This window comes from Ischnura elegans, chromosome 2 (assembly GCF_921293095.1).
Source record: "Ischnura elegans chromosome 2, ioIscEleg1.1, whole genome shotgun sequence".
Taxonomy (NCBI): domain Eukaryota; kingdom Metazoa; phylum Arthropoda; class Insecta; order Odonata; family Coenagrionidae; genus Ischnura; species Ischnura elegans.
The window spans coordinates 34,077,361-34,090,304 of record NC_060247.1 but is presented as its reverse complement, the minus strand read 5'-3'; the positions used below and the strand labels follow the sequence as shown (position 1 = coordinate 34,090,304).

Here is a 12,944-nt window from a genome sequence, read left to right as displayed (position 1 = left end):
TTGGTAAAACTGTTTGACTTTCTTTTTTTTACAAATAGAAAGGGAAATGACTAACGCAAGGCGTTGTGTTTTCATGAAAATTTTACCATCTTTCCAAAATGGGATTATTTGGGAAAACACCCGAGAAAAATCCTAAAGACTTGGTAAGTACTGCTGATTTTGCCCATTGCTTTCACAATTAATATTTTCGCAGAACGGCGATTCGTGTTATACGAAAAATTAATGTGCTAACTTTTAGTCGTCATAAGTTGTACATTTATTTTGACAGGTCAATGAGTGGTGTCATAAATTAAGAAAAGAGGGATATCAATTAGATCGGCAAATAAGAGGTATGTATTATTATTTGGTTTTTCTACTCATCATATCTGTGAATTAATGTATGAATTCCTGATCCGAAGTCTGTTTAACTTATCCACAGCAATTCAAAGGGAAGAGGAGAAGGTGAAGAGATCTCTTAAAGAAGCTGCTAAGAAAGGGGATAAGGATGTGTGTGTCATTTTGGCCAAAGAAGTTATTAGAGCCAGGAAAGCAATCGCCAAAATATACACATCAAAAGCTCATTTGAATTCGGTCCAAATGCAGATGAAAAATCAACTTGGTAAGGAGAGGTTTATATCATATTCTGTTGTATGGATGATGTACGGTAGCATTTGTTTCATATTCAATTGAATTAGGTATCCCTATTTTTTGATTGACAGCTATAAGAATATAATTTGGATAAGAATTTAAATTGCATTTGGGTATGGGCCCAGATTAATTATATAATAACACTCACGCTTCCTCTCGAATTCACCGTCATGAGGAACCTGTGAGGCATATACTCTCGTATCTTACAGTACGTTTCAAGCGTTGAAGTCTATTGAAGTTTTATGAGGAGGCTGTTCAAGCTTCATCTTACCACTGCTTAAATGATTGCAAATATTTCGACTCCTCCCCACTATTTGTAATTTTTCAGTACATAATGCAATTTATACATTATTTCCCATTTTATAACAAATATATGCCGCAAAAATTTGTTATTCATTACGCAAGATACATTTGTGAGGGACTCAGTATCTAGGAGTCTTGCTCAAAGGCAAATATTCTGGGAGTCAGGCACATGGAAAGGGGGGGGAGAGCTTTGTGGGCTTCATCTCCCCACCCCTCCCTGAAATGTTTTCCCAAGTGGCGCCTTACTGCCATACACCTGCTGAGGACACCTTAAACTCAGGAGCATCTATCCTCTGAGTTTCCATTTTTTTTTATTGTACTGTTGTATTGTAAGTTATTGCATTTCTTAATGTGTACCTGGTAATAGCAAAGGATGAATTTAACTTTCAGCATAATGAAAATGAAATTTAAGGTTGACTAAATGAAATGTATAGTTTTCCGATGCGTGCAAATTGGCAATTGAATATCTGCGAAGGCAACCCACATTTATATAGATATTCCTCAGGAAAATTTATGGCTACGACCCTGCTATGAGTAAAATTGAACACAGATGGAAGCCGATCTCTGTGCCGGGAAAAATATGTGTTGTTACCATATTTATATTGATAATTATGAAAAGGCATTGAAACCAACCATGAAATTTAACAAACAGCAGAAATTTTCAATGTGTTTTTTATTGACAATGAAAAATATCCATCATAACTATGGACGAAGCCAAAGGAATGTAATTGGGTATTCCAACCTGTTGGTCCCCTTATGTAATTCACATAATTGGTGATTGTAAATGAAATGCTAATTATTCCTTAATCAGTTCACCATCAACTATCCTTTCTCTTAAGGTTTGAATCAACCTCTTTTAATTTCCCTCCACATCTTGCCCTCTCTGACAGCTACGGTAGTGGTGGATGTGTCTCGCCTTGGAAGCTGTAGATTATGGGTTTGAGTCCCGCATAGGTACCCAGAGTATGGGTGGTTTTTAATGTGTTTCATGTATATACTGAAATGCTTTTGTGTGGGGGAACCTGTTAGCATTAGTGAAATTACAATAATAATTATTATTATATCATTTGCTGAGACATTCATTCAAGAAACTAGTGTCTTACCCATCAAGAATCATATTTTGTCAGATGTAAGTGCATAGAATGGCAGATAGCACATGCACTATCCAGCCATTTCAATGCAATGCACTACTCAGAGGTTGAAGCTCTTATTTTTCCTGCTATATGGGCAATATAAAGTGAATTATTTAGTTCATGGTGAAACAAAACCCAGTACTATTCCACAAACTTTTTATAATTAGCTGTCAACTAGTTTCGACGTTTATACTGTCACTATCAAGACTAACAGAGCAATAGCGTAAAACGTACAGCCTAATATACCCAACAATAGTGTGAGGGAAGGAGGGGGGGAACTAAAAGAGGAGGGGGGTTGGGCTTTGTTGGTTGAATGGAGGGTCAAAAACAGGTCAAGTGGTAACAAAGTTAATGGAGAGGGGAGGAGGAGGATTGTCAAGGAAGAAGCCAGATTTTAAAACAGTAGATTAAAAAATTAGAACATTTGAATACAGCCATATCATTTAAAATTTTGGTGTTACGTGTAAGAGTGCATTTGGTGATTTCTAAAAAATATCCAGTTTTACACTTTTGTCATGTACATGTAAAAGTTTAATATTAAAATCACTGTTGTGGCCGGATTCGGACAGGTACTTAGAAAAATGAGATTTGGAGTCTTTCAAACGAGCACTTCTTTTGTGTTCATCAACACGAGTTTTAAATTTGCAGCCCGTTTGACCAACGTACCCACCATTGCACTCATCACATGTCAGGGCATAGATGCCACTTTTGTCTTCAGGATGCACTTTATCGTTAGAGTTAAAATCACTTTACCTAGGGAGGTCGGGGAGTAAAAACACACTCGGTATTTGTCTTTGGGGATGAGGTTGTGAAAACTGTAAGACAGGGGGCCAAGGAAAGGTAATTTGCATCACCGTGTGGGTTCTGTTTTGGGGACCGGCAGCAAACTGGTTAGGGTGGGCGATACTCTTATTTGTTTTTTTTTTGCCAGTAGTTTACGGATGTGGTGATCATTATAGTCATTATTTGATCATATGGAATTAATTGCATTAATTCCTGGTTGAAACTCGAATCAGTCATTGGGATATTAAGTAGTCTGTAACATAGAGTTAATGCCTGCAATCTTGTGGGAGTAAGGATGGTTTGAGTCTGCAGAAATTATTTAGGTCGTACTCATGATAAATGATTCAACTGAAATTATTTTGGGAATTCTCAGTCGCAAAGGTTACCTTTAAACATCACCCTTGACCTAATGAACCCTAAGATTGTTTCTGTGAAAGTGTAGCCAGCCTTTTAATGTCCCACACTTGTAAACTGTAAGTGGACGTAAGTAATGAAATGTTTCATTACAGTTGTCATTGCTCATTCTCAGTAGATCCACAACATCATTTTCTGTGTAGAATCCCTAGTGCAACAACAGCACAGCAATCACAGTTTGTTTCTCAGTATTTACAAATGTGATGTCTGCAGTTTGGAGATCTCATTACATGTCATATTCTGCAGCACTAACTTCCCTCCCCTTTTAATAAAATATTCTCAGTCTTCTATTGGGATAATTGGCTCCATGTCTCTCAGCAATTCATCGCAGTGTTACTCAACATCCTGTGGACTAATCTGTTGTAATGTCCATATGGAAATACCAAGTTATAATCAACATAAAATTTCCTTAACTTAATTCAGCTGTAAATCCTGAGAATTTGACTCTTTTCATTTGTTACTTCAAGGCATCAGTGTTTCTGGAGTTTCAATTAATGCGTGATGATAGCCTTTTAGAAAATATGGCTATCATGCTGAGATTAATTCAACCTAGTGTCACCAGCCAGGCCATCAAAGCTGGCTTTGCATGGTAATTTTACATTCAATATGGCTGGTTGCCTCATTTTTTATTTTTTGCCATCATTTTTTTTTAAGTGAAATTATTGATGGTTGATTTCTCTCTCAACAGTAATAAAATTAATGTATTTGTGAAGCTATTTTACTAGTACAATATGTATCTTGATGCTATTCTGTCATAAACTGAAGTGTATATAAATTGCAAAATAATATTTCCAGCTACACTGAGAGTTGCTGGAAGTCTCCAGAAATCAACTGATGTCATGCAAGCTATGCAGACCTTAGTCCGTGTACCTGAAGTTGCTGAAACTATGAGAAACATGTCAAGAGAAATGATGAAGGTAGGAAAATATATGCATATTCTTTAATAATAATAATAATAATTTATTAATTTGCCAGACGACAAGTATTGTACATACATTGTATATGGCATGTCATGAATACAAAATCAAGTTATATACAAAATGGCAGTTTAAATACAAAGGCAGTTACAAAGATAAATATTCATCAACTGAGTAGAAACAATTGGATAATAAAAAGTTTTTACACTTAGTTTTGAAGGTCGACAAACTCATGGGAGCTTTTAGGTTCTTCGGAAACTTGTTATAAAGCCTTAGAGTCATTGTTTTAAAGCCACAGATAGCTTTCTTAGTACGTACAAATGGGATATGCAAGTCTCCCTGCTGCCTAGTACCCTGGTTATGAATATCCGAGTTTAGCGCTAAGTCCTTAAAGTTTGACTTGGCATATAATAAAACAGAAAGTATGTAGACACAGGGAATGGGTAGCACGCGGAGACATTTAAACAAAGGGCGACATGGGGTTCTACATGGTTTGTTTGCAATCAAACGTATAGCTCTTTTTTGGATTTTAAAAATGGTCACTGCATAGGGTGAAGAGCCCCAGTGTAGAATGGTGTATAGTAAATGGGGGTAGAATTCCCCATAGTAAATAATTAGAAGAACATCAATGGATACAGTGGATCTAATTGATCTGATTAGGAAACACTTAGAGCTAAGATGACCAGCTAGATTAGAGACAAGTTTTTCCCAGGAAAGATGCGCATCGATATTCATTCCCAGAAACATGGTGTCGTCAACCTGTGGAATACATGTTCCATTTAGGTCAACATTAAGCAAACTAGGGGTTTTGTTGAAATTAGAGAAGTAAATAAGTTCAGTGTGGACATCTTTGGTTTTTGTATCATGCACTATTGCATAGTCGATTACTTTTCTCTGAACATAAATAATGTCAACCATAGTTTCAGCACCATGTGCCTTAAGCATGGTACTCAGAACAATTTCACATTTAATTTATAAAATTTTAAAAATGCCAAATTAAACTCATTTTTTCTCGGATTATTTTTGCTTTAATCTTTACCTAAGTCATGTTCCTCTACCAACTATGCAAATGTGAGCTGAACCTAATGGTTCAGGTTTGGAATCCCATGATTTTCAACAGAGGTTGATCATTTTCCCTCAGGCTGGTATAATTGAGGAGATGCTGGAGGAAACAATGGAATCCATTGAGGACACGGAAGAGCTGGAGGAGGAGGCACAGGAGGAAGTGGACAAGGTATGCTTTGCTGCATGTTTAGGTCATGTGATTGTTAACTTAAATCTCTTTCTCATATCCAAAAATAACTTTTATCCTAACTGCTGTTGGACTGCTATTTTCACAGGTATTGTGGGAAATTACTGCTGGACAAATAGGTCAGGTTCCAGCACCATTGACAGATACTCTCCCTGCAGAGCCAGTATTAGAAACACCTGCTGCATCAACATCAAAACCAGTAGCCCTCAGTATGGACAATGATGAAGAACTTGCTGAAATGCAAAACCGCCTTGAAGCTTTAAGAAGTTAGGTGTACATGTGCATATAAAATTATCTTACGAGTGTTTCTTGCTGAGTTAAAGCTACTATTTGCTGGGAAATTGAGTCATTCTCTTTCATGGAGTATGTAATTGTGAAGTCGGGATAATGCAAAACACCCTCAGGCATGGAAGGCTTGTTTTAAATTTTAACACAAAGTTGACTTAAATCATTCTTGAAATAAGCGGTGGATTTTGATAATCTAAATCATGAAATATGCCTTATTTTGTCGATTTTAGAGTACAGGCTGTTGTTAGGTATTCAAACTGGTTGCGTAGTATACAATGGTCATTTCACTTATGTAGTAGAATTAGCTATGTTAAATAAATATGAAGAATTTGAAAGTTCAAATTTTACTGCTTCTACGGAAAAGTTAATTCAACTGATATGAACAGCTGCATATTTTTAATGATGTGTCATTTATAGGCTAACAATCAAATGCTATGAATAATTTTGCACTGGATCAAGTTTTTTGTAAATTAGGCCTTATTTATTTTGTTCTAATAAATTATATGCTCTTGTTAACAAAATTTTGGTGTACTTAATTCCCACAGCAACACTTGGGCAACATTAAATACTACAGGAAAGCCATAAATGAAAAAAGTCAAAATACAGGGACATGCAAGATTAATATCTAGTAAAACAACTATTAGGTTGTTCCAATAACTGAAGAACACTTTTATTCTACTATGGAATGAGAAAACTCAAATGGCCAAATAACGTATTTATCTGAATATGCATAGTCCCTCCTTTCTTTCCAAAAATGCCTGTAGTAAAAGTGAAGGGGTGACTGATTTCGAACACATTTTAAAAATCTTTTCCCAAAACTGAAGCCTCCAAATCAGGAGGGGGGACTATATTCGGAGAAATATGGTAATATCTCCCAATGCTTGCCCACCTTGTAAAAATGTATCACTGTGTTGATGTGTATCGGGAGGGGAGAGTTTCACCGTAGGGACCTAAACCCCAGCCTTTCAAACAGAATAGCCAAACTCATTTATAAACACATGACATACCCACTCACTCACACAAATAACAAATAAAAAGATTCTTAGTGAGGGCTGTAAATGCCAAAACTAAGGGTTCTTATTCTACAACTCGGGATTCTTTATAGGTCTGGAGAGACCAGCTACTAAGGATGCCTAGTTGTTAGTAGATTTACACACACACATTCCCTCACCCAAAAATGGCTTCAACATTCCTGGAGACATTAACTCAAAGAAGAGCGTCAATGGTCAGAAGGGGATGAGAAACAGAACAGGTCGAATACATATTTCGGCACACAATGTGACCACCTCATTGAGCTGAAAACAAAAAGGCATTTCCAATGTAAAATTGAAAGTGAAGAGGATGGGAGGACAGCATTACTTGAAGAGCAAAGGGAATTTGGGGGGTGATAATGAAAGGGAACCCATGGAAAAAGTGTGAGAGTAGGGTGTGCATAAATAACCATAGAATTTTAAAATTCATCAATTGAAATTTTTTTTGAATGACGGATTATTGAAAATGACTTATTCCAAGATGGAAAAAAGTGAACTATGTGGAATACGTCTGTGATCGTTGTTGACAAGCGTAGCAAGATATCTGATAAATTCCAGATTTATTGCATGTATCAATTATGTACTTGTTTTTTTGCTAGAGGATTTCGCAGCGCTAGATTGCATTTCTCGCCATTGCTTTTCGGGTTAGCTGCATGGACGTTGAGTTCTGATGACATTTCGTGGCCTTTGCTGGTCACATCTTCAGATCAGGTCTGATTGTGAGTGCTGAAGATCGAAATGGCCTGCTATATACCATCCTCAAGGTAGCCTTTTAAGTCTTTTCCATGTAGTATAACGTGTTCAATAATCCTGGACATAAGATCATGATTGAGGAATCAAAGGTCCTGGCCAAAGAATGATTTTATTTTCCTTGCATCATTCGTGAGGCTATTCAAATCGAAAAATCAACAGAAAACTTCAATAGAGATGATGGACATACCTTACATTCTACCTGGAAAAGACTAATATGCAAAACAGAACGCAAAAAATTGAGGTCCTCGATGCTGATTGGTCGAACTTCTGGAGGGCCAACCTGAGAATGGCATATACATAGGGCCATTTCCATCTTTGGCACTCATACCTGATCTGAAGATGTGACCAGCATAGAAGAAACGTCATCAAAACTCATCTTTGTACTTGTTGTTCTTTAGTAAGTGCTGCTGTAACTAATTGCAATTTTGGTTATGACAGTTTTAAATACCTTCTCTATGCCACTTGTTAGCAGTGAGTGGATGGAAGTTTTACATAGGATGAGGTTTGGTCACTTGTCAGTGTAGTAGAATCCAAAATAAATTTCTTGAATTTGTTTTTTTTGACTAGGTTATCAACCATGATTTCCTTAAATCCATGTAATTTAGTGATTCATTTCCTGTAATTCAGCTCCTTAAAATTGTAATTTCTCTTAATAGGAATGCTTGTTACTCTTTGGACTAGGTGATGAAAAGATGCAAGTTTAGCACTGGTATGAACAAAGGAGCCCTGATGGATATAATTTTCAGTGTGGGTAGGCTTGTGATAGATGCCAAATGTAGTTCTATTATCTTTTCTGGTGAGAAGTAGGTCAAGGAGGGGAGTTAGTTATTGCTTTACTCATCCCATTATCAAACCCTGTGGAACCCTTCGGGCAGTGGCGGTTTGCCCATAAGGACTCTCGGACGCCGCCCCTCCCAAATATTTGATAAAGTAAAAAAAATAAATATCCATTAATTTATAATTATACATCTGATTATTCAAAGCGTTTTTTCAGTTCCATACATCGAAAGTGTTGGAAAAACACGAAAAGAAATAGCGCGAGAAGTTCGTATTTGTAGCCGTGGGGCGCTGGCCAGAACGTCCCAATCCATCCCCATGCAGTTATATGGAGAGTGGTAGTGGTGGGGGCTGCTGGTGCTATGACGCGTCTAACATTGTGCCTTACGGAAGTCTTGGGACGTCGTCCGAGATTGCGCAGAGCGACGAGTGAGTTGACATCACTGCGCAGGCGGGCGGGCGTATAATCTAGCGTCTACTTGGTGCTGCCACAGAAAAGGGACCTACGGAATCAGAATGGTCACTGTACTAGGTGTAGTTATACGAGTTTAATTTTTAATTACTGGTAGGTATTGCTACAGTAAATAAATTATCCCATTATGCTTGCGTTTTTTGGTGTTTGAATTCCGGAACACATAAAATCCAACCAGTTTAAGGCCGTATCGAGGAAGGAAAACTACTCTCGAGTAGGTATTTGCCACATTTCTGTTATGATTACGAATTTCAAGAACCTTGGGGAAACTAATATTATAATATTTAGCCCTTAACGTTGTATTCATATCTTCCCGATGATTAGAAATGCGGTATTTATTTTTCAGATAAATTTATCAAAAGACCTGCGGTATTAGGAAAAATCAGTTAACATCTCCTACTGATTTATAATTTAAGAAATAGGTGCGTGCATGATAGGGTGAAGGATTAAACATGATTTAAACCGTAAAACGCGACTTTAAATAGAGTCATTCAATGAATGTCAAGAAGTGCCGCGTACAATGCACCTTTTGTGTGTAGGTTCATAATTTTTCTAGCCGTCCCTGTTGTATTACTTCATGTTCACCTAATTCCTCAGCCGTAGAGTGGTAGCTGGCTGACGGAAAATGTCCACTTGGGTCTGATTTAAGTGGCTTTGAAGAGTTCATATCAGTGCGGAGATCCTTACAGCTCCTATCTGTGGCTCAGAGTTGTCTTCTTTTACGATCTAGAATTTATATTCTATTATATCATGGCAATGATTTCGAAGAAATGGTTATCCCAAAAGCGATCCGTTGGCGTCTCGTGTGTTTACCACATATGAATCTTAGACTCAAGGAGATGGTCCGTGGCGTCCTTTGTTTGCTTGAATGCCTTTGCTGACCTTAAATTCGTCCCTCAGCTGAATCAGCATTAGTGGACCACGACTTCTATCTCCCTTGAGTCGTCCTTATAGTAACGGCCAGACTCTCGGAAAGAACGGAGTGAAATGAGTTCAGACATCATTTTCGAGGAGTTAACTGTGCGTAATTGCCTATTAAGAAGTTTCTTCATGCTGTGTGTACATTCAAGAAGACAGTTTTGAATTAATCAACAGTGCTCGTTTTTTTAGGGAAATATAGGGAAAAATTGTCCCAATTCTGTGTCCAGGCACCTTGTTCTTTTTGGTCGTATTTTTCGTCGGCCTATTTTGTGTTGTCCCTTGTTTATTTATAGACTAGTGCCCTTGCCATGTGTTCAATAGGAAAGAAATTATTGTCCGGCGCTGATTTCAACGAACGTGTAATTGATCACTTTGCTGGACAAAAGGAAAGAAGATGGACTTCTGCAATATAACTAAAGGCATGTGAGTATTTCGGATTTTGTTAAAAATGTGTGAGAAAAGTTTAATTATTGATTTTAAATCATACTGTATTCAAGAAGCAATGCGAACACCGCCATCAAAGTTTACATCTGCAATAGCAAAGCGCGCGCATTCTAGTAGTGTTTGTTGCCTAGTGGAAGTCAGTGACACTCCCCTCCCTCCTCAGGTGTTACAAGTGTCATTGATACCTAAATCATAGCATATGTTGTATAGATTTGACAAATAACGCATTATGATTGCAAAACGAACAACAGAATGTATTGCGGGCATATCCGCACGAAGAATGTAGGCGCTAAAACCTAAAGTTACGTATTTTCGTTTGTATTTACAAAATATCGCAGCAAATATATTTTTATTCTTCAAGATCATTGATCAGTATAATCGAGAGTCCGGACTAAGCTGATCCGTATGACCGAGAGTATACTGCATTTATTATTTATTAATCAAGCTCTATTAGGAAAACTAGGTATTTTTGTTGAAAAAAACGGAACATATGGCATCATAAATTTAATTCCTAGATTTCCGTAAAAACTTGATAAAATACACGAAATATTAAAAATTTATGACCCCCCGGTGGAGTGCGCCCCCCCTAGCATTTGACCCACGAGCCGCCACTGCCTTCGGGCACCCCTCATCATTATCCATGAAGGGCAAGAGATTCACAAGGAAAAGGAAGTGACCCCCAACCCTGAAGTGTGATATTCACTTGCCTGTGGCACAGTCTGGGAAATCTCTAAACTTACGTATCCTGACCAACCTTCAGGTTTCATCACTGAGTGAATAATTTTTTCCTGATTTCTATGTTTACAGTGAAGTATTTATTCACAGGATGACATTTGTTTAGGGAATCCTGATAGTCCTAAGTAACAAAAACCTAGGACTGAAACTGAGACTTTTTGGGACTGAAAAAATACCATGTCTATGAAAAACATGAAATAATTGACCTCGTAGATATGATTCAAACAACAACTACCGTATAAGCGTGTGTAAGAGGCGCACCCCTATTTTGAGGATTGAAGCTATAAAGAATAAAAAATTTGCGGCATTTTTTTTACCCTATCGTGCGGCATTGCAGACGTATGCCTGGAATTTCGGCAGTTATCGAAATTTCCTCTTTCAGTACTATTTGAAAGAGGAAATTTTGATAACTGCGGCGATAATAGCGGCATAAGAGGGAGTAGGAAGATTTCCGATCCTGTCTTCGCATACACCATCGCTCTACGTTGCTTGTCCTACTCACGAACAATTTTGTTTAAAAGCTCTCGCAGGAGTATTGCAATAGAATTGCAGCCGTGGAAAATTTTAAGGCAAAACACGACAGGCACATAGCATGAACCTTCCCAAGAGATTGGACAACAATCGGGGCAATCTCAGCGCCGTAGGATAATAACCACGTCGTAGATTTAAGACCCCTTGCACACACACAGATTTTGGACGGCCGGTAAAACATCGGCCGTCCAAATTCCAATAGTGAACAATGGGAGAGCATTGGAGCTTGCACACGTACCGACCACGCGCCAGCACCGGCAAAATGCCGGTTAGCTGCCGGCCATTGTCACTGTAAAATATCGCCCGATATTTTACCGGTCGTCCAAAATCGGTGTGTGTGTAAGGAGCCTATCTGAACTACACTCGGCCCTCCATCAGCCAATGCCTCTGCCCTTTTTTTTCTTTTCTGAGACTCCACAGGAAAATATCAAGTTACAGGGGAACAATGGAAACGTGTTTCATCCCTACCCCATCTCACCAACTGACCTTTTTCGGTCTACCAGGTTCAATTCTCCAAGTTTCTGGAGGTCAAATGCTAGGTGAGTCACCTTCTGAGCTCGAAGATATCTCGATATCTTTCAGCAATTTTATGACACGCACGAGGTTCTAAAAAGAATTAGACCTAACGCGAGGTATATCTGACGGCATTCAAATTTTTTGAGCTCTAATTGATTGACACAAAGATTTATAGCTAAAACAAGGCTACTAATATTCAACTTAGTCCAAACAGCACAATTTCGGAAGAAACAAGCGTAGCATAAGCGCATTCAAACATGATGAGACGGACTGGTAACTTCAGGCGACGCAAACTGCGTATATCACATTGCTGCGCCGTCGCCCCTTCACTCTGAAGGCAACGACGTCACATGCAAGATCGGACATGTTCTTCCGTTGCTCCTTCGCTCATAGCCTCGTAGCTGGAAATACAGAGGGGAGGGAGCGCGCTCCTTCCCCTCGACCTCTCCTTCAGCGCTCTTCACTTATAAGCATTTTCAATTTCTTCTATCCACCATTTAGTCCAACAATGAACACACTCGTTCGAATTTTTTAAACCGCAGGTTTTGACACCAATATGATTTTCAGTTGCAAAAATCATCATATTAGCGTCTGAAGATGATTTTTGAAAAATTGGGTGCTCAGCGTAATGGAAATTGCTCGGCAAGACATGTTGACTATTAACCAGAATGTCCTTCAAAACTACGCGTTTCTATACATTTGATAAGCGATTACTATATGCAGTATAAATGCCGCGGGATGCCCACTCGTGGCAGTACATTTAGGAGCGAATCACCCCTCGCGATCTTTTCAATGTTCACCTCTGGTGTACCGACGTGACGGCGCGATGCTTGCAAGAAATTCAAACGAGAGCATTTTAAAAATACGTCACTAAGGGAGAAACTCCCCTGCCTGCCGCTTGATTTTGACCCAGGGTTTCAGATTTCAGATGACTCACGCTTAAAACCAAGGCCACTCAGTTCCCCTTGGACTTACAACCGGGGAAGGGGAGGGGGGGAAGATAAGAAGTTTGTGTAAGAGGCGCACCCTTATTTTTGGCTGCAATGT

At 38.5% G+C, this 12,944-nt stretch overlaps 1 protein-coding gene across 1 annotated transcript; it reads left to right on the top strand.

Moving 5' to 3' along the window:
- Positions 1-9: 9 nt before the first annotated feature.
- Positions 10-6,238, top strand: LOC124153589 (charged multivesicular body protein 3). Its single transcript, XM_046526854.1, has 6 exons — positions 10-143; positions 269-329; positions 419-598; positions 4,056-4,177; positions 5,319-5,411; positions 5,518-6,238. The coding sequence occupies exons 1-6, from the start codon at positions 99-101 to the stop codon at positions 5,698-5,700; spliced, it is 684 nt and encodes a 227-aa protein (XP_046382810.1). The 5' UTR covers positions 10-98; the 3' UTR covers positions 5,701-6,238.
- The last annotated feature ends 6,706 nt before the right edge of the window (positions 6,239-12,944 follow it).

Excerpts from the sequence above, each read along its gene's own strand:
- LOC124153589 (XM_046526854.1), top strand. The coding sequence starts at position 99 with ATGGGATTATTTGGGAAAACACCCGAGAAAAATCCTAAAGACTTG. Across the intron at positions 144-268 it reads AGAAAAATCCTAAAGACTTG|GTCAATGAGTGGTGTCATAA; the intron begins GTAAGTACTGCT and ends TTATTTTGACAG. Across the intron at positions 5,412-5,517 it reads CACAGGAGGAAGTGGACAAG|GTATTGTGGGAAATTACTGC; the intron begins GTATGCTTTGCT and ends CTATTTTCACAG.